This window comes from Corvus brachyrhynchos, unplaced genomic scaffold (genome assembly GCF_000691975.1).
Source record: "Corvus brachyrhynchos isolate BGI_N302 unplaced genomic scaffold, ASM69197v1 scaffold62, whole genome shotgun sequence".
In the NCBI taxonomy this organism is placed as follows: domain Eukaryota; kingdom Metazoa; phylum Chordata; class Aves; order Passeriformes; family Corvidae; genus Corvus; species Corvus brachyrhynchos.
This window is the reverse complement of record NW_008236629.1, coordinates 4,477,399-4,501,184: the sequence shown is the minus strand read 5'-3', so window position 1 is coordinate 4,501,184 and position 23,786 is coordinate 4,477,399. Positions and strand designations below refer to the sequence as shown.

The following is a 23,786-nucleotide window of genomic DNA, read 5'->3' as shown; positions in this document are numbered from 1 at the left end:
CCAGGTGTGGGACATCTCCAGGTTGCCTTCCATGTTTGGCAGCCCCTATTTGGGTTATGGGATCATGCAGGTGATGTAAATCCACTCCAGCACTACCATGCCTGCCTTTATCAAGGCTGTGCAGCTTGCCCCTTGTTTGTACATTAAGCATTAGGTGGTATGGCTATCACTTACTTCCTGCACAGCTGCTCCTCGTCTCCTCAAGGGAATGGAGCCAAATAGGAACAACCTTGAATGTGGACTGTGCCAACAGGATGCAAGTGGCCCACTTCTGTGGACACCTTTCTTTTTTTTTTTCCAGAGAACTGATGTGCAGTCCACGTTACCGTTGAGGAATGTTGGTTTGCCACTGGCCATGGGTGCAGACAAGCTGAACAAGTGACCCGATGGGCTCTTAGTGCTGACACCAGCCATGCAGAATTGAATCTTGTGGTGTCCCAAAACATGTCCCCTTCTCTGCGAACCTGGAGTGATGGGAACTTTCTGTTGGTGGGCATGCCCAGGTGGATCACCAGTAGAGTCCCTAAAAGTATCATGAGAGAGAAGCCTTTGCTATTTAGAACTAAATAAGAATGGGCTCTTAATTACTGACTTCACCAAGTCAATACTTGAACAAGTTGACTCAACACGTCAGAGAGATGACTATATACAGCTGGTTAAAAGACATATACAGAAAACAGAAAACACATAAAACATCTGTCTTTTATTTTGTGACCACAGTTCCTGTACTACATTTTATATGTTGTCAGGAATACAAACTTTTAAAACCTGAACTGAAAGCTTGATTTGGGGCACAAGGAAAATATCTGAAAAATGCAAACAATTATGTTCAGTGTGGTGGGTTCAGCACCTTCTCTGTCATTTGATCATGTGAAGGGTACCAGGTAGCTTGTGCTCACTCCCATGATTTTGCCAAGCGAGTATGATGTGTTTGATTACAGGCTATCACTGCTGATACTCACCTATCTGGAAGGGGCTGAATGGGCACACAAAAAGTAACTGTAGTGGCATTCCTCATTCACCATCGCACCTGCTTGGTCAGACTATGCTGCAAGAGACACAGGGTGGGTAGTAAAATCATGTAAGTAGCAATGGGAAGTAAAGGGAGGGTTTGAACAGGGAGAAAATGCAGGCTGTTTATTAGTTCATGTAGCCAAGGACATAAAATAAAAACAATAACTGACCCAGAGATTTGTTGAGACATCATCCAGTCTTCAGTTTTGGCACCAGTACAGGAAGAAGTCAGATTGTCTGACCCAATAACTTTGAATGGGTTCCTATTTCTCTGGTTATTAACTGGCATCTGAGAGCTGCTAAATCAGTAAATTGTTAGCATTTCTGGATCTGAACTCAACAAGCTTGACTTGCTCATCCAGTTACTGTTGCACATGCTTTGACATCAACTTTAGCAAGGAGGAGGATCTGAACCAGGAACTCCTATAAACAATTTTTCTTTGAAATCAGATTAGCAAGTCAGAAATGCCAAGTGATAAGAGAAGACTTTCCTTCATAAGACTTCCTTTAGCAACCCTGAGTCAATGGCATTGGTAGGACATTAGCCTTCATATCCACCCTGCACGGGGTAGAAAAATTGATTCACTATCATCATGAAAGTTATAACTTTGCTTTAGCAAGCTATGGAATATAATTAGAGATGTATTAAAACCAGGCATACCTTCCCTGTTTTTAAAAGGAAAAGAAAAAGGTAATATGCACCTGGAGGAAATGTTCACCCAAAATCTGGATGAGAAAAGAAAGAGAAAATATAAAGGGGAGAAAATCAACCTGCAGTGTCTTTCCTTACTGGTTTTGACATTAAGGTCCTTTGCAGGCCAAAAATGAGCCTGCCAAGGAAGTAGATGGAAAGCTGCTTCTTTCGCTGGGGGGAAGAGATAGAGGTGGAGAGATGGTTCTTTTTTGGAGCTCACTGGTCACTAGAAAGATCTTTTTAGCAAATTTATCCTGGCATAATATTCCTGACCAGTTCTTCCAGTAGCAACTCTTGTATTGATCAGAATATACCAAGAAGGCCCGTGCTTTGAGATGTGCACAGCTGCACATTGGCATCACACCTACAAAATACACTCTTTGGAGAGTCAGATAACACTAAAGCCTGTGGTTCCTCATCGAGCAGGCAGGCAAAATGTACTGAGGGAGGAGTGCTTGGTGAGCATGTAGCAGGGCAGTTTCTCTTCTGAAAATAACAAAACAGTTTCCCTTTCTTTTCCTCTGTTGAACCATGATGATATGGTTTATCTTGGACTCAACATCCATTTTTGGGGACAGAACTCTAGAATGAAAAGTCAATTGAAAGCAGGGTGATATTATAAGCAGTTTAGGAACCTGCAAGTATCCAAACTGCTACCAGCTAAAGAGTAACCTATTAAACCTAAGAGTTTTTATACTTATGCCTGTTTTTAAGGTCATTACCCAAAAGATTTACATTACAAATATCTTCAGACCATTGCTATTACAAAAATATAACTGCTACATTTTTAAACTTCTCTGTATAGCAAAAATGCAATAATAGTAATTCCACAATGTAGTATATCTCTACTATTCATGTCACATCTATAAAACTGGATGGCTTATTTTGCAAAAAGCAGTTTTCAGGTGGGCATGCTGGTTTACACTGATCTAACAAAACCTCTCACACAGCCTGTAGCATCCTAGCCAAAATAGAATCCAAGGTGGTGAAAAACTCAGAGTGTGAAATGCTGGGTGTCTTAAATCCAGCACTGAGTTTCATGGTCCTCCTCTATTGAGAGTGGAGAGAGGCACCCCCAGAACATCATTCAGCCCACCTAGAATCTGACTGGAACATGTGTCAGAGCTCCACCTGAAGTTACACCATTCTGTAGCAAACACCATTAAAAAGCAGCATGCAGAAGTAGCTTCTGACACCTGACCCAGGAAGATCAGTGTCATTCCTTTGTCTTGATCAATTTTAATGCAAAAGAGGAAAACACATTACACTGCTGGAGAAATGGAGCCAAGCTCTGTACATCCAGTGTTTTCATGAACAAGTTCTGGTTAGGGCTGTGATCTGTCATCACTGTGGTGGGTCATTACAGAAGTATGAAGTTGCTTCTGTCAATATTTGTTCAAGTCTGTGAATACATGGATTACCTGAATGTATATGTCTCTGCAAAGGTTTACATGTTAGATTTGTCATTATCAGATCACAGAGGGCTTAACACAAATTTAACCACAATCATTTCAAAGAGCTAAGCTTCTTTCTCACCCTGGCATTTTACCACAGGTTTCAGAGTAATAACATCACCAGGAGAGAGACAAGATCAAAAGACATAAAATAGATGCAGGGCAAGAAAAGATTCTGCTTCTCTTACTTTTTTTTTAGTTTACTATGCAATAACACAATCAAAAGATTTCCCATCTGAAATAGTTTTAAAGATAAAAATGGCTTTGTGAGCTAATGTGAATGCACTTTCAAGAAACACAACTCCAAAGGAAATGAAAAGAAATAACCTCAAGAAAAACTACTTTTTTCTTTCCATTCTCAATTTCATAAACATCTGAAAGATCAGGGAGGAGAATGTACTGAAAATGTTAATTTGACACCGCTTACATATCTTTGCTACATATCTGGTGGAAAGGTGGTTTTCTGCTCACTGTATGAATTTTCTTGCAGCAGTGGTTCCTACTTCAAAGTGAATAAAGGGGAAAGTGTTACAGAGGTGAACAAAGGATTGTACATTTTTCTATCATACCTGAAAAATAATCTAAAGCACCTATCTTATTAAGCTGTCATGGAAGCCAAGACTCTGTTGAATCATTACATCAGGGTGTTCCAGTCACTGGGAGAGTTTAGGTTCTTTTGAAGTTCCTTGTTCAGTGTTCAGCTCAGACAGAAAATGGTGAGGTTTCCTGACTGAAAGGAATTGTGTTCATATCCTAGTGCAGGAATAGTATATTCCACTGATGGGGAGGGAAACTCCAGTTGGACTTGACAGAGAATATTCATTCTTTTGAACCTATAAAGTGGACTTCCAGAGATGCTCTCAAACTAAAAGCTTCCTTGAACAACACATGTTCAAACTCAAAAGTAAAGCCAGGGGATTTGGCTCTTACAAGGCACATGAAATGAGCAGCAGGTTGAGAATTTAAGTTCCAAGTGGGTGTTGAAGTCCATTTTTAATGTTACACAGTTAGAGAGAGCAACCAGCAGTGGGCATTCATATCACTGTCATGTACTTGCACTAAATTATAATAGCATTGAATATTAAAAAAAACCCCAAACCTCAAACAGCTTTGTACTTCAAACTTAATCAGCTCAAAGGGTTGGAGGAATGAGGGATTTTGAAAGTCTGTAAAGGAAAAAGAATCATAATTGTAGCTATCATCTTTACTCCTGAACATTATTTTATATATTTGCTTCTACTAGTTCTGTGCTTCCTGTTAGCATGAAAATAATGTCTTTCACAAACCACCTCCATTAGGCTTGTTCCCATAAGGAATTTATTTCAAATTAAACTATATTACTTCTCTTTTTACCCTTTTTCCTTCCACAGTGTGAATTTTTCCTTTAAAAATCGTGATTTTCTCTTTCTAATTTATTTTAAAACAGGCAATTTTCTGCTTGATGTTTTCTCAGCTAGTGCCTGACATTTTTTCCTCCTCCAAGTCCCCTTTTTAAGAGCTTCTTGCTTGATTTCTTCTGATATACATATACCTATCTCAAGCCCTTTATTGTAATATTTATGGGTTTCATATATGTGTATTCTACTTTTTTTATATTGTTTCTATGTTCTCTTTAAAGGGAAGTACTACTCTTTAATATTCTACACACTAGTAATATTTTTATTGGCCAGGTAGATAATATGAGCTCACACATTATTGTGTCAGAGGGAAGAGTAAATGCGTTTGCTTTTGTTTTATTAGATGTTAAAAATGGTTTACCAGTTTCTGAGAAATAGCTGACCCTTTTTTCCTCTATACCTCATCCCATTATAATTATCTGTGAGGTGTCCATGCTGCTCTGGCATCATATCTCTTCTGGTTTTGGCTGCAGCTTTTTGATGCAGCTTTCCCTCCTCACTGGGTGCATGCATAAAATCCAAACTTTGCCCAGATGGGGAGCTGTTACGGGTGAGCTCCACAACCTCCAGGATGGCAGGAACCTGTCACTGGATGCTGTGCCAGGTAATGGGCTGAAGTGTTTCTTCTGCTCCTCTGCACAGCAAACACAGAAATACAACACAGCCCTGCATGCTCAGGAAGGTAAAACTGGTTTATCCAATAGCTTTGGGCTCCAGATCTGAATTTTGGTAGGAGCTGCTGGCTATGAGACTCTAAACTCTGAGAAACTCTTCTAGTTTTCCAGCTATGAAATCACAAGGACTTCAGAAATAATTAACTGGAGAGTGTTACATCTGTTACGGTCTAGCATCTTTTTGTTCCTGGGAGCATTACTTGGGGATTGCTGCAGATTCCAAAGAGGTAAACCATCTCAGCTTCCTCCCGGAGATGTGTATGATCCATTACCCATCTGCATGCGCACAGGATTAATAGCAAAATAAAGACCTGTGTTGACATGGAACAGGGATCCTTATTTAATCCTAGAACTGATATATAATTTCAGAATGCCACCGAGCAGAACAAGGATCCCATACACTTAAAGGTGACCTCTGCCTGTATCTCTGTATACAGGTGGAGACGAGTTATTTCTTTATGAGCCATTTTTGTAATCGGTCTTTACTATCAAAAGGTTTTATCTGAGCTGACTGGTCACTGGTGAACGTCTCCTTTCCCACCCCAATATAAAACCAGCTAGTTTCCAGCCTTTTTCATTGCTACCATGTTCTTCTCTTTCCTCTTGCTCCTACCAGCCCAAGTCACTTCTTCCTTGCTCCCTCGCATCTCCTGGCTGTCTTCCCCTCAGCCCAACACTCTTCCCACTGTTCTCATCCTCAAAACACAGCGTAAATGCATGGAAGCCTGGGGTAAACTTCCCAGACTACAATGAGAAGACGAGCAGTGTTTATGATGTGATTGTTTTCTGCTGCAAATCTCCTCTTTCCTATTGGTTCTGCAAACTGGTTGGGAACTGGTGATCTGTGTGTGGCACTGTCAAATCTGCTCTTAAGAGCATTGTTGGAAAAAAATAATTTAAAAGGGTCATTATCAAGACCATTCTCTGCTATGAACACTGCTTTCTGTTGCCATGACTGCTGAAGTAGCAATATATGGTGGCTGTTGGTGTAAGCAGTGACTGAGAGCCTCTGCCATCAGCTCCACCATACAGTGGATACATCTTGAAGGAGGTTCTCATGGACCTCCTCATGCCCTAAAGAGCTATTTCTACAAATGGTATGTCTTGTGTTGCTCAGGTCTGTCATAACAGAGATAAAAGAAGGAGAAACATTAGCTGTGGGTGACTGACTGAACACAAATAACTGGAGGGTACAGAGGTTTAAAATGCAGCTCATTTCCTTCCTTGACCTAGTCCCAGCCTTAACTATAACATCTTGAAGGTAAATGTTTAGAGGGGGCAGACGTTTTTCCTGCAGGGTATTTCCATCTTGCACACAGTTTCATGAAGTTCTCCTTTTATGATCGCCTTATGCAATGCTGTGAGCCCAGCAGAACGGGCTGTGGCAGGGTGTTCTGGCATTTCAGTCTTGCACTTGGTCCTTCCAGTCCATGGAATGTCTCCAAGAGAACAGGTGTGTAGTGGCTGAACAGATCAGCTGATTTCACACACATATCCACTTTCCTTGACCTGGATGAATATCTGCAGTAATTCTTTGCTAATATTTACTCAAAGAGTTGCACTCTGTGCATGTTGCACTATATCCTGCTTCCACACTTTTTACTTTTTTCCTATACATTATTACTTGTGTGCCTGTTTTACTGTGCGTTGTTTTGTTCCTTTGTTGCAGACCACTGTGGAAATATTTTGCCCCAAAATCACACACCTAGCAGAGCAGAGGTTTGGTCTGAGACCAAGATATTTGTACTTACAAATATATATAAGGTCAGCAGTTCAGCTTCTCTTTGTATGTTCATGACTTCATACCACCTTCCACAGTAACCTTCTCAAGACTGGCTTTAGGTCATCCAACTCCTTTATTTTTCTTAAGTCATTGTTCCTGTACTGGACCATCTCCCCTAAATTCCCAACATTTCATTTTTACTAGCCATATGGTCTGAGCCATGTATTATAAATTAACAGACCTTTGCCTGCCAGCAATGTGGGACAGGCAAAGCCCAGTTGGTAACCAGAGGCAAAAGAGTGTGATCCAGATCCAAACTTTCTCAGGCGTTTGGAAGATGTAAATTATGGTTTCAGCTTTAATGTTCAAGTGTACATCTGAGTCACCCCAGTGGAGGGCAGAGAATTCCAGTTTAACATCTCTTTTCCTCTCTTATAGCACGTCATGAACCCAAATCATAATTCAATCAAGCTACATTGAAGTAAGTGGAAGAGGGCTGGCTCACAGTACCCAAGTATTTACTTCTGTTAATTTTTTGTAGCAGAATAGAATTTTTCCAGTTAGGTCTATCCAAACAATGGCTTCCTATGTGACATTTGATGCAAATATTTATTTAAATTTATGTCAAATTTTTGGGGGTTTAGGGAGAGTTTGTACCAGAACAGTATTAGAAGACTGTAGGACTGCCAAGGGTGTTCAAGTAACAGATGTTATTCTCATTAGGCTAAACTAAATTTTCATGGATAGATAAGAAAGAATAGATACCCAGCTAGAATCCTTGCTTTAACTTAAGTATTTAGAGAGTTTAAGTGTGAGACTGAAGTGTAGCACAACCTCTGTTCTGAAATGTCATTTAAGGGACCAATTTGATCCCCTGTTTAGGGACATCATTTACTAGACATACAGATCTTTTATTAGCTAGATGTTCACATACACTGAGTTTGGGATAAAGGATTCCTGTCCAACTTACAGCATTATATCTAGTTTAAAAATTGTCTATACAGTGATATAATGAGCATTCCCTTCTACAGAACAGGCAGAATGCAAACCTAATGCTATGTGCTTATAAATCAAAGTCAGTAGGTTTATGCCCATTTATAAAAAAACTGAGCTGGCTAATAATTACTCCACCAGGTCTAACTCACTTTAGTTTTAACTGAAGTTTAACTGAACTTTACCTCCGATCCTAGTTTGACTTACTTAATTTTTTTTTTCCTTTAAAAGAGACTTTTTCTCTCTTCCCAAAGGATTAATGTATGCTATTAATATCTTTATCTTATTTTTAAGTCTTACATTATTACATAATATAAAAACAAATTAAATACTGGCAACAGAATTTCCTCTAAGTCACTCTGTAAAAATCCAGTGATGGCTTCAGAGGCAGCAGCTTTGCAAAGGTTACTGTCTGTTGTCTGGGTGGCTGAAGAGCAGTGGTCAGATATCTCTGGAAATCTGGTTATCAAAAGATATATTAAGTGAAATCAGCAAATGTCTCAGGAAACAACTTCACGGGGAGCCAGAGGGTCTGACCTGGCACAAAAAGGCAGTATTAGCTGGTCCAAGACGCTGCTTTCTTTACTTCACCTAGATAATCAAAGAGCAGATGAAATGAGAAATCTTAAGAGTTCTGAAAAAAACTACTTTCTTCCCACCATTCATATGAAAAATTGCATTTCTATGCTTTCATATGAAAACAGCATTTATCTAAGGTTTGATATTCCATTCATCTTATTTGAGACCCAGATGGGTTTTTTTTCTCCTTCAGCAACAGATCTGCAGGGCTGATGTACCTTGAGGCAGTTTTTCTTGTTGCCTCACATATGTGTGATTAGAGCTCTCCTTCCAATGCTTTGCACTACTTGTTGCTACACAAAGCAAGAGACAGAGTTGAAACACTAAGTACTCCAGCATTCCTGTCCTTAACTGAGTTCAGGCAATTCACCTCTTTACTTGGAAATCTCTGCTGGACTCCTCCTTTTCTTTTGGGTTGGATCTTGAACCAATGAGTCCTGTTTTCCTCTTGAACAGCGTTAAGCCTGACTGTCCTACATAATCCCAAAGCAGCATCATAGTGTGAAAACCATCCCTTTCAATCATTTCCCCAATGTAAGAATTATGTTAGAAATGTAACATCATGTTTTTCCTACGGTAGGGTAGGTGTTACACTCTAAACTTACCAGAAGCCACTTCCCAGCTGGCACCTTGAACAAATATGGAAAAACAAACGAGCAGCTTGGACTCAGTGATCTCAGAGGTCTTTTCCAATCTAATTGGTTCTGTGATTCTGGGAAATAAAAGTAGACATATTCTATAACTCCCAAAAATGGCAGATACAAACAAGTGATCTGGAAGCTGTTTGTTGAAACAAATAATTGTAAGAATAAGTACGTCTAACCACAACCATCAGTTATTAAGTTCATGCAAATGCAGAATTTCCTCTTTAACTGGTATTTGCAAATAATTAATTATGATTAAGTAAGAGAAGGGTCAAAATCTTCCTCCCTTATTTTCGGACTCAACTAACTAGAAAAATGGCCTTCTCCCCCTCTGTGCCCCAAAGGAGTCTTTCATCCAAACTGCCTCAGCATCCTCACTCCATTCTCACATTAGCTTTGCTCCTTGAATCTCTACTTCACTACTTGCCAGCGCAGAAAAAGAGCTAAAGAGAGACTCTGCCTTTCCTCAGCCGTGGAGTCTTGTTGCCTCCCTGTAGCCCTGCTAGCAGGCATAGTCAGGAGTAATCAGCCAAATCCCTGCCAAATAAGTGGGCAATAGGACTTGGAACCAAGGCTTGGTTTGGACTGAATTTCACTGGGACGGAATTTGAGTATTTTCAGAATTTAAAGTACTACATTTCCAAGTTGTGAAAATGATCTTGTCAACAGGATGTTGCACACTGCAGGTATCCATGATCTCAAACAGCCAAGCAAACAATCAGAAACCACAGGATAATTGCACAGATGTTTGATATAAATAATTACAGGGACTATAGGGTCAATATATTTCATTAGTTCCGTTGAAGGTTCTACTACAGATAAAGACAGAGTATACTTCAGAATCCGGGTTTTAACCTGACGTCAGTGGTTTTGTTTAAAATAGAGTTAAATTTCCTGACTGAAATGTGTTGCTCTTAGTGAATGTAAGTATGGAAAAACCTGGGACATGCAGGGTAACACAGATTTATGAGGACTCTGCTTATTTCCTCCTGTTGCTGCACCATAGCTCTCAATAAGAACATGCCCTTTCAGGTGCGTTTCTCCCTGTTTAGTCAGCCAAGAGTGATGCCCTTGGTATTCAGGGTTGTTTCCAAGGACCTGTGACAGATACAGTAATATTTGTCTCTTCCATTGTGGAAAATGTGCTGTCTGACACCTGCAGAAACCCTGTGTAAACTGGCATGCTCCTCATACGTGCAGGCTAGTGCTCAGCTCAGTATATTTAAACTCCTTAGTACACAACAACACCCACCAGGAATAAATGACTCTTCTATCCACATTAGTGAACCAGGAGACCTCTCCGAGTGAAAGTGAAATTTTGTTTTTTGCAGTCATTGCAGAAACAAATGAATTTAATCTTGTAGTCTTCATATGAGACATTTTGGCTGAACAAGAATTCCAAGTTTGGGACCTGTATGGTTATGGGTGGTATGGTTACTATAAAGAGAAAACTGTGAATTAATCTCAGATAAAAAAAAGTGGGAGCTCTCTACTTTGTTCTTACTGGACATGACAAATTTTCTTTCAGACACCTTTCTGCAGAGCACAACTTAGTATTAAGCATGTACTTCTGGGTGGAAACCAACTACAACATGGTATTCTTCGCTGTAGTTCGTGTTCTCCTAGATAATGGGTTGAACAGACTATTCTTTGTTTCCACAGATGCTTGACTTGAAGTTAATTTAGTGTTTTGGTGCCAGACAGAACAACTTTTTGGCAATGTTGTGTATTCTCTATGGCTGTGTACTTCTCAGTATTTTGTTTAAAAATACTGTCATGATAAAAATCTGCTCTTCACTCCAATAGAAAATACTGACATTCTAACAGCACAGATTTTGCACTAATACCTAACAGAATGGGAAACTTCTAAGATAAGAATTCTATAAATTAATAGTTTATTAAATTAATATAGCAAGTTATTATTATATATTATACTAATATCCCAAATCTTGCTAGTTCTTTGTGTAAACATTGAAATCAGTATCTGTTGTGGACATAAATCCATTCAATGTTTCGTTCATGATTTTAATAATACCACTTCTTGATAATATCAACCTTGGATGGGCAACAAATATTGACAAGTTACAGAGGGAAATAGATGCCAGAAGCCAGCCAGGCAAGTGGCATACAGTTTGCTGTAATATCCAGTTAGCAGGTCTGTAAAACAGCATCCTTTAACTTCCTGTTTAAAATGAGGTAGGCTTGCAAGTCTTATGCTTCCAGAGCATTGCTGCACATTCTTTCACATGCCAGTTGCCAGGAATTTTTACTGCAGTTTTTCATCCTTATAAGAGAGATTCTCAAATCAGACTTCAATTTGTAACTACCAGTGGCTCTTATGATGGTTACATTTCCTGCTAGCAATAGGAAAAGACTTATGGCTGTTCTCAAATAATGCAGCCAAGGATATGCTAGTCAGACTCCAGGTGTTGAGGATGTAAGGACCAATTGGCACTAATCTGGATAGCTGCAAAACTCTCTAAATACATTATTAATTGTAGAGGGTAAACCTTCTCCTTAAGCTCAATGATCTTGCAGGTGAGGGTAGGGACACATGAAGGAAGCAGTCTGTCCATAACACCTCCTGTTCAGCTCAGCCCCTCTCACTTCCATTTCCAGATGGTTCTCTTTTAGCTCACCTTAACCAGAGTTGCAATGCCTTCAAGAAACGGTGTGCTGTAAGCAAATCTGGTTTGGGATTGTGGCCAAGTTTAAGATGCAGCATTACCAGTGTACAGGATACTTCCAACAATTACCATTCCTTCCACTTTTCCTCCTTAATCTCCCAACATTCCCGTGAGAGGGGGACAAGAAGATTCACTGCACACCCACCAGGACACAGCGTTGTGTCGCTTCCATCATGAGTAGTTTTATTCTTTGTAGTTATTGGAATGAAGAGAAAAGGTAATGCAGGGGAGATCTGTCTGGAGCTGTTTCTCCAATACTCTGTATCACACCATTTCTTCCCTGCTTTGAATAAGCACACAACAAGAAGGCTGCCAACAAAAGCATTGTTTCTGACTTTCAGTGTTTCAACAAATACTATCTTGACACTATGAAATGTGGCTCTGAGTTTTAAATGACTTGTTTTCAGGGAATGGCTGAGGCAGGAGTGATTGAACTCATGCACAGAGTGCAGGCACTTAAAATCTTCACCAGTGCCATAGCTCTGGCCTCCACTCTTTCTTAGCACTTAACCTGACATTGTTATTAAATACTGAGCTCTGTTGTACACTGCCCTAGACAGTGGCTAGGCTTGTTGTGTATTTAAGATTTCAATAGGATTTGTCCTGGCTAATCTTACATGTTGTAACTGCACAGTGTAAAACAGCCAGTGCTCTTTATACAGGGAAAGCGTCCTTAGACCCATTTATTTACCTACTCGTACCATTCTGGCTCTGACCAGCTTTTTCAGGCATTTCTACTCTATCCCTTTATTTACCAAGGTGAGAACCAGCACTAACCATCATCCCTTCAATTCCTCTGATTTTTAAACTTCTAAGCTAGGACCCTAAGACATACCCATTTTTACTTAAAACACACACATGAAAAAGAAAGAAAGGAAAAAAGGAAAGTAACCCAAGCCTGCTTTCCTCACTTTAGAAGTTAAAAAAAATGCACATTCTGAGCCCAAGGAATTTTCCCCTAGCTTCTGTAAAAGTAGATTGTCAAAGTACATTGCTTATCAAGGTGGATCATCTCCCAGGACCACTGGATTTAGTGGATTGCACAACACAGAGATAATCATTACTTCCATAAGAGTTGAGAGTATACTGACAAAAGGCCTTGCTTTTAGAACAGCATAAAAAGTTTTGTGATTATCTGCAAAGGGATCCTTCAGTGGAAAAAGTTTAATTGAATATCAAGATTTTATAGGTCAGATACAGTGGAACCTCTTTTTACTACGTAAGAATCTATGATATTATAATGTTACATGAGAGAAAATGTACAAAATTTGTATTATGAACTCCTAGTGATACTTACAATTCAGCTTGGAACCACTAGAAGGGAACATGATTGTGCTAAGGAAACATCTTGTATTTCCTCAGCCTCCCTAATCAGTGTAAATGTAATGAATTAATGTGAGCCATGACAAGCTGGTTCAAACGAGGGTCTGGCTTGATGGAGCTTCAAGCTACGATGTGCATAAACAGCTTGGTAATTACTAAGTGTTACAGAAATTTTAAAAGAAAAAATCGTTGAAGCCTTTTGATATGCAGAAATTACAGCAAAGTTGAAATACACCACAAAGACTAGATAACAGGCTGAAGTGACTGTTTTACAGCTCCAATGTGGTCAAAACACTTTTGGCTACTTGCAGCCCAAACAATTCCTAACACAGTGAAAGGCTTCTCTCACTTTTTTTACCTATAGTCAGTATTCTTTCTTAATCTGATCCACCTTAACTTGTGTGGGATGAAACAGGACTGATTTTCTGGGAACTGAAACTCTGCATGAAAAACAAGGCTGTCAAACTGATTTTAACTAATTTTTGACATAAATCTTTCAGCAAACCAACCTAGTGTTCAGCTGGGAAATGCTTCAGCTGCCGATGCATGTAGTGTAGGCTTTCCCCCCTAGAGTCTTCTCTTAGAAAGTAAGACTCTGTCATTTAGCAGTGTTGAGTATATAACAACTAAAACAGCTTTTCAACAGATGCAGGCAATACTCTGCCATTGGGAATGTCTGAGCCAAGAAGGGATGTTTGCCTAAATGATTTGCCCTAAATGTAAATTGGTAAGTTACATGAAGAAAGTACAGGATAAAATGTGTAAGAAGGGATGTTTGCCTAAATGATTTGCCCTAAAAGTAAATTGGTAAGTTATATGAAGAAAGTACAGGATAAAATGTGTGTGAGAGCATAGTCTGGGATATAGAGGAATCTGATTCAACAAAAATAATCACCTGATGGCTTTGAGTCAAGAAATGTGGTGTTTGGAATATCATTGACAAAGCATGGGACTCACATGCAGGTTTCCTTCTGTCCAGCCCAACTGAGTTATGCTGAAGTGCTTTGAAATTATACCAGCATAAGAGACTTGGGTTTCCTGGAGCCTTGAATTCAATCCAAAACCTGCAAGAAAAGAAAGCGCTCCCCACCTGTTTGCAAGAATGATTCAGAGAGAACAAATGAGCATACAAAGGAGTTCCAAAACTTCAGGATCCACACCATAAGAGCAAACTTACTTTTCCTGTTTCTGTTCTTGTTGGACAGAAACGCAAAATGAGATGAACCGCCTTCTGGATTGTGTTTGTTTCAGAAGACTTGTGTTTGCTTAAGAGCCCACTGCCTGCTATGAAACATATGTCAAACTCTTCTATTTCTTTCTTAGGTTGTAGAGACTAATTTATTTGTTTATTCTTGTGAAGATACAAAAAAAAGTCTCCTCATTTCATGACAATATTTTCTCTATCAAAAATGTTACTGCATTGATAAGGCTGATAGTGGAAAAAAGCCCTTTGTGTCAATATTAATCTGAGATCAATTTCAGTAAGACACTCTACTTCACCTTCAATTTCCAAGAATCAGCTTTTTACAGAAATATTTTTGCCATCCATTTTCATGGTCATGTAATTAGTTCAACAATGGACAAGCTTTCTTCAAATCTCTTCAGCATCCACTGCATAGAGATTATAAGCTTGTCAATTCAGATCTGCATTTGATGCATTCATTACTGCATATTTTAATTGATCTAGTGCAGTGTTTTCTATCTGTAGTGTCCAAAATTCTTTCCAGAAACTTTAACAACATTCCTAATTTATTAAGAGCAATATAAACAAGAGATAACTGTGCCTTATTGTGTTGTATAAAAGGAGTCATAGCTCTCCATACTTGCATAAAGGCATCAGCCCATAAGCACATACTAGAACTAACACACACATCTGGCATGATTATAGACAGTGTTCTTACTTCCCTAATCAGCAGCTCACAAAAATCAGTTTCAGATATGACATCTACGTGTGATTCTCTCTGTTCAATTTATAATTAATAATTCAGACTCTCCCTTCATTTCATCAGAAATATTGTTAGCACTCGAAGGAGGTGAAGAGTTAGAAGATGTACACTCAGAATTAGAGAACAGCTGCAACAATCACTACTAGCTTACAACATCAATCTCCTACTGAAAACTGACAGTCAAACTACCATGGATAAAGTTTGCTTGATGATGGCAACAGAAAAAGGCAGACTCCCTAACTGCAAGACATTTCCATTCATGGTAAGAAATTTCAGTCCATACAATTCTTATTTTCAAAACATGAACATGCAACACCAGTTTTCAGCCATTTGCAGCAACGGACCAAAGCAGATAAGGATTTTCATGGTTCTCAGATCAATAAAGCCGAAAACTGACTATAAAAGAGATCAACAGACAATTCATCCACTGACATATTGAATGTTCAATACAGTACAAGTCTAGCTGCTCAAGTTTGACAGCATTCTTGTTTTATATCATACTTCAGCATTGCAAAGTGATAAGGAGGCTGACAGCTCAGCTTAGCAAACCATGCAAGACCAATTAGTCACCTCCATGATGCATATTTAGAGAATATATCTAAACCCCACGGTCTGTGATAATTTACAACACAGAGCCCATGAGAATTTCTCATGAGTAGTTCTCCTCTCCCTAGTCAGAGTGACAGAGGAAGGGTTACTTACGTGAGCAGGGAGTGCAGGCTATCAGAAGTCGCAATGTGCCATCTTTGTGCGTACGCAGTATTACACAACCCCGAGTCTGTGATTGGATCCTGCTGCTCTCCACTGGACTGTGTGCACATCAGGCACCTGCTGCAGGTAGGTGAACCCGGATTCGAGGTTCAGTGAGAGCACACTGGGAGCATGATGGTTGTCCACAGTCCTCTCTCGCTATCTGGAGAATTTGACCACTTCTGAGTGAAAATGGCACACAGATGGCACCATGTAGAAATGGATTCAGATTCTCCCTTATTTTCAATAGCACTTTTTTGATACTGTGCATATCTGTTTAAACTGGAATTTTTACACCTGGTGATTTGTTTTCTTCTAGATGCTATGCTGGACACTTCAACATCTCAGCTGCAGAACTGTAGGACCTTCACAGTTCTATCTGAAGACCACACACTAAACATGCAACTACCAAAATAAAGTTCAGTATTTTGAAAATTAATCCTAGGGGTTTTAGACCATTTGCCCCCAAAATTACTATGCCTTATTTAGCAATATGTAAAACAAAGATAATATATCCCAAGTACTTAAAAATACATTTTCAAAAGCAATACACTACTAGTGATGAACTTCTCAGGGACTCCAGTGATGGGCACCACAGGAAAGTGACTGAGGAAATTGCTGGCTCTGTATTCAGCGAGGATTGAATAACACACAGTAACAAAGTGTTAGGACACATAGGTAAAAATAATTGAACAAATGACTGAAAAGACATTATCTAAGCTCTGACTAAAAAAAGCAAGAACCCTCTAAGAAACCTAATATTTCATCCATGTCATTTAAAACTATCACATGGAACTGCACTGATTGTCTTAACATCAATACCTCCTAGTGCTTTGACATTGCAAACTTAACAACACTTTATGAAAATAAATATAAGCTTGGCATAAAATTTTCTAAAATAAAAATAAAACTATAGGTACAAACTATGAACACAATAAAGCCTCATATTAATAACTACATGTGAGCATCAGGTTTGTCTCCAGAGTGATTATGATTATGATCCCTGCCACTGCAATAAGGTCTTAAAGAAATTATAGCAGTCCTTTGATGTTTATAAACCTTATCCAAATTTCCAAATGAAATCAATTTGTGGCTAATTTGTGCCTCCCTGCATTTGTTCAACATCTTCCATTAGTTTAAGTTTTTATGCTGTACCAGTATCCAAGTTTGTGAGCTGAAATGCTAAATACAGAAGAGGAACTTTTAAAAGTTACTTTACAATAGAGATTGAACACACATCCAGAGATACCCCCATGCAACATGTTCTCCCTTCAAGGAGGATGACAGAACAGAATCTTACATTATTAATGTGAATGGCAATATTTGAACTGAAATACTAAAGAGGTCTCTGCTAACTTTTATACCACTGCTATAAATTTAGTTAATTTCTCTGAGTCTTGAATAATACACAGACCAAAGGATTTTGTTTCTTTTTCCATGTTTGTCCTTCCTTGTGTGCATTTAATTATCTCCTCCATGCATTTTTTTGGAATAAGAAAGTCTGCTGCAGATTTAAGGTAAGGGTGTATTCTCAAGGGTCCATTGGAGAAAGAACCATACATCTTCCACTAATAATAGAACTTCTGACAAAACTCATTAGTGGTAATAGTGTATATATATATATCTGTTTCCACTTATACACAGTCTGTAGTTTATATTATTACAAGCAAGCAAACAAACAAACAAAGTGTTATTCAGCAGAATTGTGTCCACCAGAGGATACTAACACAGATTTTTTTGAGGTTGTGCATCACCAACAGGTTCCTTTGGGGGTTTATAGATACTGCTCAGCATAGACCTCCATTTCACCCACTTTTTGACTAGTTATACCATTTATTTCTCAGAGCCTGCAAACACCAATCGCTTCTAAAGACTGATTTTTTTATTTGGGTCACTAAGGCACTACACAACAGACCCCAGCTTTTAGCTGGCTTTATACAGTGCTGCTATGACCCTGTGGCATGGTATAGCTCTAGGTAAGGCTCTGATCCCAAACACAACGTTGCAGTGTCAGTGCCTCAGAGAAAAGCAAATTCTCTTGGGTGCAACTTCATGTCAGTGCAGTGACACTATTTCCTATTATGAATTTACCTTGGCTGCTGCTAGCAGAGGGATCTCTGCGACACGCACCACTGCACAATGTAAATACGTCCTCAAGTATGTGTGTGTACATCTATTTTTTAGTCTGTAATACCAATTGCAAATATTGGCTTGCACGGTTGTGGTGTCTGTGTTTACAAACTGTAAAGAGGCTTAAGTGTTTATCCCCTTTATACATAGAAATATCCAGGATGTGTTTGGACAACATGGAAACCCTTCTCTGGCCCCTATGTTCGTACTTGTCATGGTACAGGGTGCACTTTGTTTTTCTCTTTACTAATCTCCACAGTATCTTTACTAACTTTCCATAAGTGGAATGTCATAATATGGTACCCTTAGTTGTTCTCTGACTGATTTGCTTCCCAGAGGATAATGGTTAAATAAAATGAGAGATATTGGACTCAATATCTTTACTTCCTAGTCACATTAGTGTTAACCAGCCTCTTGTGTTGCAGCTAGTCAGTCTCCAATGCCTGATTTAAAATGTTATGCTTTCCTTGGGTTCTTCTAAATGATACTTCAACCTTTGGAATGAACAGACCAGAAATAGATCCTAATCATGTTACATGTTACTTGTTTTATAGTGAAACATAGAAGATTGCATTGGAGGTTAAAACATTATGTGTTGGTCCTGGGCAATGTACACGCTAAAAGACTGAAGGAGAACTACTCATAGTTATGAAATGGCTTAAAATCTCAGTTATTAATGTGACTTGATTTTCAATCAATGAGTTTTATCTAAGCATTTGGAAGTAAAGGAATGAATCAATGGCTCTGTATTTGTCTAAGATCTAGTAAAGAACATTAAAGGATTTGTATCCCTATTTTAGTCTTTAACTATAGCTTTACTTTAGATAGACTATATTGTATCATACTATGAAACACTTACTGCAGCTGTTTGAAATGTAGTTCATCTTCACATAATTAAGAGGACACCTATAATGTTAATGAACAGCTTTTAAGCTGAAATTGATCAGTTGCCTCACTTTTCCATAGAAGCTTTCAGATAAAAGTCATGCATTTGAATTGGCACAGGTCAAAATTTAGGGACAATCAGAATGGTACTTCAGCTGAATTCAATGCCAAGTGTCCCAGCATCGTTCTGGAGCTTAAACGTGGCTTCAGAAGTGGCCAAATGACCAGCCAGAGAAGAGTCCAGCAGACAGCTCCTTGTTAACTTGCATTTTAGCACTGACACAGAGGAAGTGCTGTAATTCCTGTCAATTACACAGGTTTTCATCCTTCCCTACTCCAGTATGGCACCAGGTGGACTAGACAATCTTTTACATGTCTCTATGAGTTCATCATTCTCTTTTTAAACTATAAATGGAGACACTGATTTCAGTCATTATTGCACCCAAGAGTTAAATAAATTTGCTTTGACATTTTATTTACATCCTACAGTGAGAATCTATGAAGATATGATGGTTTCATTTTATCTTAAGAAGAATAAGATTCAGAAATCATGAGTAAGATGTGTAAATAACATCACCACCATGTAGCATTTGATCACGGAGGGTTAAAAAGAATGGATCTGAAAATGCTAACAACTCTTTTACTGAAATATTTCATTCAATTTAATATTGCAGATGCAGAGAGTAGGAATATGATCCTGTGAAAAAGGAAGAGAAGCTATAGAAAGAAATGTCAGGGTTTTCAGATCAAAGGCAATGGCAAAATCTTTTATTTTGGGTTAAAAAAGTTAAAAATAGGTACATCCATAAATTCTTCTAACATACTAATATTTCTGTTTATGCAGTCAAATGTATGGATTTGATCATAAGTAGGTACAAAAATCAGACATGTTACTCCCAACTCATTTTTAAAAAATACTCTCCCCTGTCACCTGTGTATGTCCATTCAGTGAGTGGAGGCAAAATACAATCTGAAGAGGAATTATTTCTTTGAACAATTAATAATATTACTAAATCAGTCTATCATAAATATTTGAGATTATTTTTGCAAGACTCATACATTTTGACACATTTTACAGCAATTTCTGAGAAGAAATAACACAAGATCATGAATTTAATAAGGCAAGAGAATTAGTCAATGAATTAACCACTTATTAGTGTAAGGATTATTGATTAGGACATATATGAAATTAGAAAATTTCGGTCACAAATAGAAATATAGGGAACCACTTCTGATGGTGCCCTAAACCTCAGTTAAAGGGGTTAAACTGAACTGTAAACCTTAGACTGGGATGTCTCAGAGATCACAGTTGCAGGAAATGTATATGAAACCACAGCATAGCAACTGTTCATGTGAATTGATTTTTAGTGGTAAGCAATATGATGATTCATAAAGTATATTTTTCTTCTCGCCAACATAATCTCATAATAAGCTTATGTGTGTTACCCACCTGAGTTTACCATACTATCAGTACTTCAATTATGTACCATTTAAATCCATTAAAATTTTTTATTTTTTCTAGATCTTCATCCTGGAACTTTGATAATAACCATTAGAGACAATGATACTTCCTTAACTTTTCACTGCATGTATTTCCGTATATACAAGTATCTTGTAGATGCCTTCTTTCCTTGTTAAATAATGCTAAGGTAAATTCTACAGACTTGCACATCAATGAAGTTGCCAGAGGTATAACTCATGACTAAAACTGAACAATTACTTTTCTCAAAACTTCCAATTTAGTTTTGTTATGTCACCTTTATTTAAATAGTTGTACTTTTAAAATGTTCAGGACAGCCAGCATATTTTCTTGCTTTTTTTTGCTGCTTACAAAAAAAAAATGTGCCTTTTATTTCTCTCTTAGTGTTAAAGTTACTTCCTCAAACCTACCAGTAGGTTTTTATTAGATATTAGGAAGAAATTCCTTTCTGTGAGGCGAGTGAGATACTGGAACAGGTTGCCCAGAGATGTTGTGGATGCTCCAAGACCAGGTTTGATGGGGCTCTGAGCAACCTGGTCTACTGGAAGGTGTCCCTGTCTGTGGCAAGGAGGTTGGAACTGGATAATCTTTAAGGTTCCTCCCAACACAAACCATTCTAGGATTCTATGATTCCATGATAATTTTTCATAAAACATAATAGAAAATTATATTTGAGAGAATTTCAAATAGACATTTAGTCTGTTCCCTTGCCCCAGGGCCCTGTCAACAGCACTCAGACCATTCTTATGTAGGTGTTTTACTAACCTGTTCTTATAAACCTCTAGTGATGGAAATTGGACAGTGTTCCTAGGCAACCTAACCTATACAAGTATTTCACTATCCTTTCAATGTTCCTCTAATGTCCCTCTCTAATGACTAGACTTCATTCCATTTTAAACATAGTTATGACTCCAAAGAATAAGGAAACAATCCCAGTATCTTCTCCCTCGCAGGAGCTGTTTGACCACATGTGGGATTATGGGATCTGCTCTCTTACTGAAAGGCTGTATTTCTCTACACCTTGGGATAAAACACTATAAAAGGTTAATTCCCCAAAGTAATATAGCTGTAAATAACTATTTTAATATATTCAAAAAGCGTTCTTCACTCTCTCATTGCTCCTAAGATAAGGAATATTCCAAAGAATATTCTTGCATATCTGTCTTTTAATGTCTCTAGGGTTAGAAATCACATGGAATATTTTTTTCCATCATAGGTAGAATCCGACTAATTTTTAACGCTGAAATCATGTTTACTCGGAAGGGAAACAGCTGAAATAACCCTAAAATTGCCCATTTGAGAAGAGGAGTCCCTCAAGTAAAGGGCCATTTTACTGACTTGCCAACATGGAAGGATTTTCATTGTGTATACCTGTCTTGTGCCTGGCCAGTGGGATAAATGCTAACCTTGAACAGCATTTGATTTCTCCATTTTCACAAACAAAGTAGTTACATAGGCAGGTGCAAACTCATTAAAAAAAATTGTATCAGGTTCTTTGAGGTTTGTTTTTTTTTTTGAGAAGCTAATTATTATAACTTGCCCTAGGGAGAAAAATTTTAAAAAGTGAAGTAATTCACTTAAACTTCCTGTTCAAAAGTCACCCAGAAGTCTCTTAAACTGTATTTATCCCACAATAAACAGGAATTTAGGAAGACTAAACCTAAGCAAAAATTCTTCTTGCTCACTTCTTGACACTTCATCAAAAAGACCTGTGGAAAGAAGACTCCTCCTAGAGTGTAAACACCTGAGGGAAAGTCAGAGCATCCTCTATTTACCTCTGCACCTGCAAAGGAAAACGAAAATGTCTGAAGCCCCACCTTTTAAGAGCCTTGTGAAACAATCTGGGAACCGAGCCAAAAATCTGCTCTCTCAGTATATAAGACTTGGGAGCAGACAGGTATTTCCTCAGAGGTAGGTTGTTCGGTAGTTTTTACCGGACTTCCAGAAGATGGGTGAAGGTGGTGGGACACAAATACCACTATGGATATCAATACTAGCCCTGGTCTTCATACAGATCAAAGGTAGGAAGATTCACTTGCTTGGTATTTTTACTGTTTTAAAGAATTTATAACTTGCTTTGGAGTTTGAAACTTTTTTTTCTTGGCTTTGTGAAGTTAATGAACCTGTTACCTTCATGCAAGTTTTTATTTTCTGCTTAAAATACTTTCCTTCCTAAGAAGAGGAAATTAACTCTTTTGAAACTGTCATCCTTTTTTTCTCCACTTGAAATCTGGAACAGCTCCACTGCATTAAGTGGAGCTCCCTCAGAACTTACATTTCTACAAAAATGCCTCAACATTTGCATTTAGCTTTAAATATCCATTTCAAGGTGGTATAGCATTTCTAAATGTACAAACCAAGAAGTGCAAAGGTACCTCTAGAAGGGAACAAGTCAGTGGAGGAGTAGGTCTGCATGCATTATTAAAGACACTGTCTATCATCTGATGATAGAATATTTCAAAAAGGGAGGGTTTTGCTTGAAAACCATCAGACAATAGATTTAAAAAACTCATTTACTCTTGCTTATGAGGTTGCATAAAAGTTTAGCACACAGGGTTGTTTTCGATGGGCTGAAAACAAATGCAACCACTGTAAATATTCTGTGGACATTTAATAGTCACGGATGGAAATCTCTTTAATTTTTTTTTTATTATTACTCTTTTTTTCACCTGATAATTTCCCTTGAAGTTTAAGGTAACAACAATGTTACTTTTAAATGCATTTTGATCTCAAGTGCAGATCCTATTGTATGGTTTCATATTTTTCCTACTCCTAGGTAGTTCATAGTAACTTATATTAAGAAGTGGTAGTGTCAAAGAATAGCCCGTGACAGGACTAGCTGTAGCATTACCACATGCAATGGCAGAAGGGATCTGCAATGCATAAGGCATGAGACAGAGTGGAGCCACACAGTGCATGGAGAGAGAAGCAAAAAGCTCTCTGAGGATGGGCAGTGAAGGAGCCCAGAAGCACTGAATGGTTCCTACCTTAAAAGTGGATACACATCCTTCTAACCCCAGCTGCAGCCCTTTCCCCAGGAGAGGACTTGTAGAGCTCCCTACAGCTCTGCTTTCAGCCTTAGCCCCTCTAGTGGTCCTGCTCATGGACTGCCCTCGTGGGGTGCAGCAAGGGGTGAACTTGCCCTTGCAGTTTTCTCTGGCCAGAATAGTCTTCACCTTAACCTGCCCTCTGATGAACTCTCACTAAGTAGTGCACTGAAAGCCCCTCTGGCCCCTGCAGATAATGTATGTGTTCCTATCCTGATGCTGCAGTGGAATGGGATGAAAAATGGTTACTTGCTTTGGGGCAAAAACAACAGGCACAAATGTGTCTATTGGAAAGACCTATTTTCTTCTGTGTGGTGTGGCTTTTGCATTTATTTTCCTTCTGTGGCTTATTACAAAGAGTGTTTG

The 23,786-nt window shown here is 38.5% G+C and overlaps 1 protein-coding gene and 1 long non-coding RNA gene across 2 annotated transcripts in view; both read left to right on the top strand.

Moving 5' to 3' along the window:
• LOC108444797 overlaps positions 1 to 16,711 on the top strand; it is a 37,152-nt gene extending 20,441 nt beyond the window's left edge. Inside the window, exons 2-3 of the long non-coding RNA XR_001859503.1 lie at positions 15,192 to 15,390; positions 16,198 to 16,711. This is a non-coding gene — a long non-coding RNA (uncharacterized LOC108444797). The remainder of the gene's footprint in view (positions 1 to 15,191; positions 15,391 to 16,197) is intronic.
• Positions 16,712 to 22,280: 5,569 nt separating this feature from the next.
• MUC5AC (mucin 5AC, oligomeric mucus/gel-forming) overlaps positions 22,281 to 23,786 on the top strand; it is a 43,236-nt gene continuing 41,730 nt past the window's right edge. Inside the window, exon 1 of the mRNA XM_017726575.1 lies at positions 22,281 to 22,394. Coding sequence (XP_017582064.1) covers positions 22,322 to 22,394 — 73 coding nt within the window. The 5' untranslated portion in view covers positions 22,281 to 22,321. The remainder of the gene's footprint in view (positions 22,395 to 23,786) is intronic.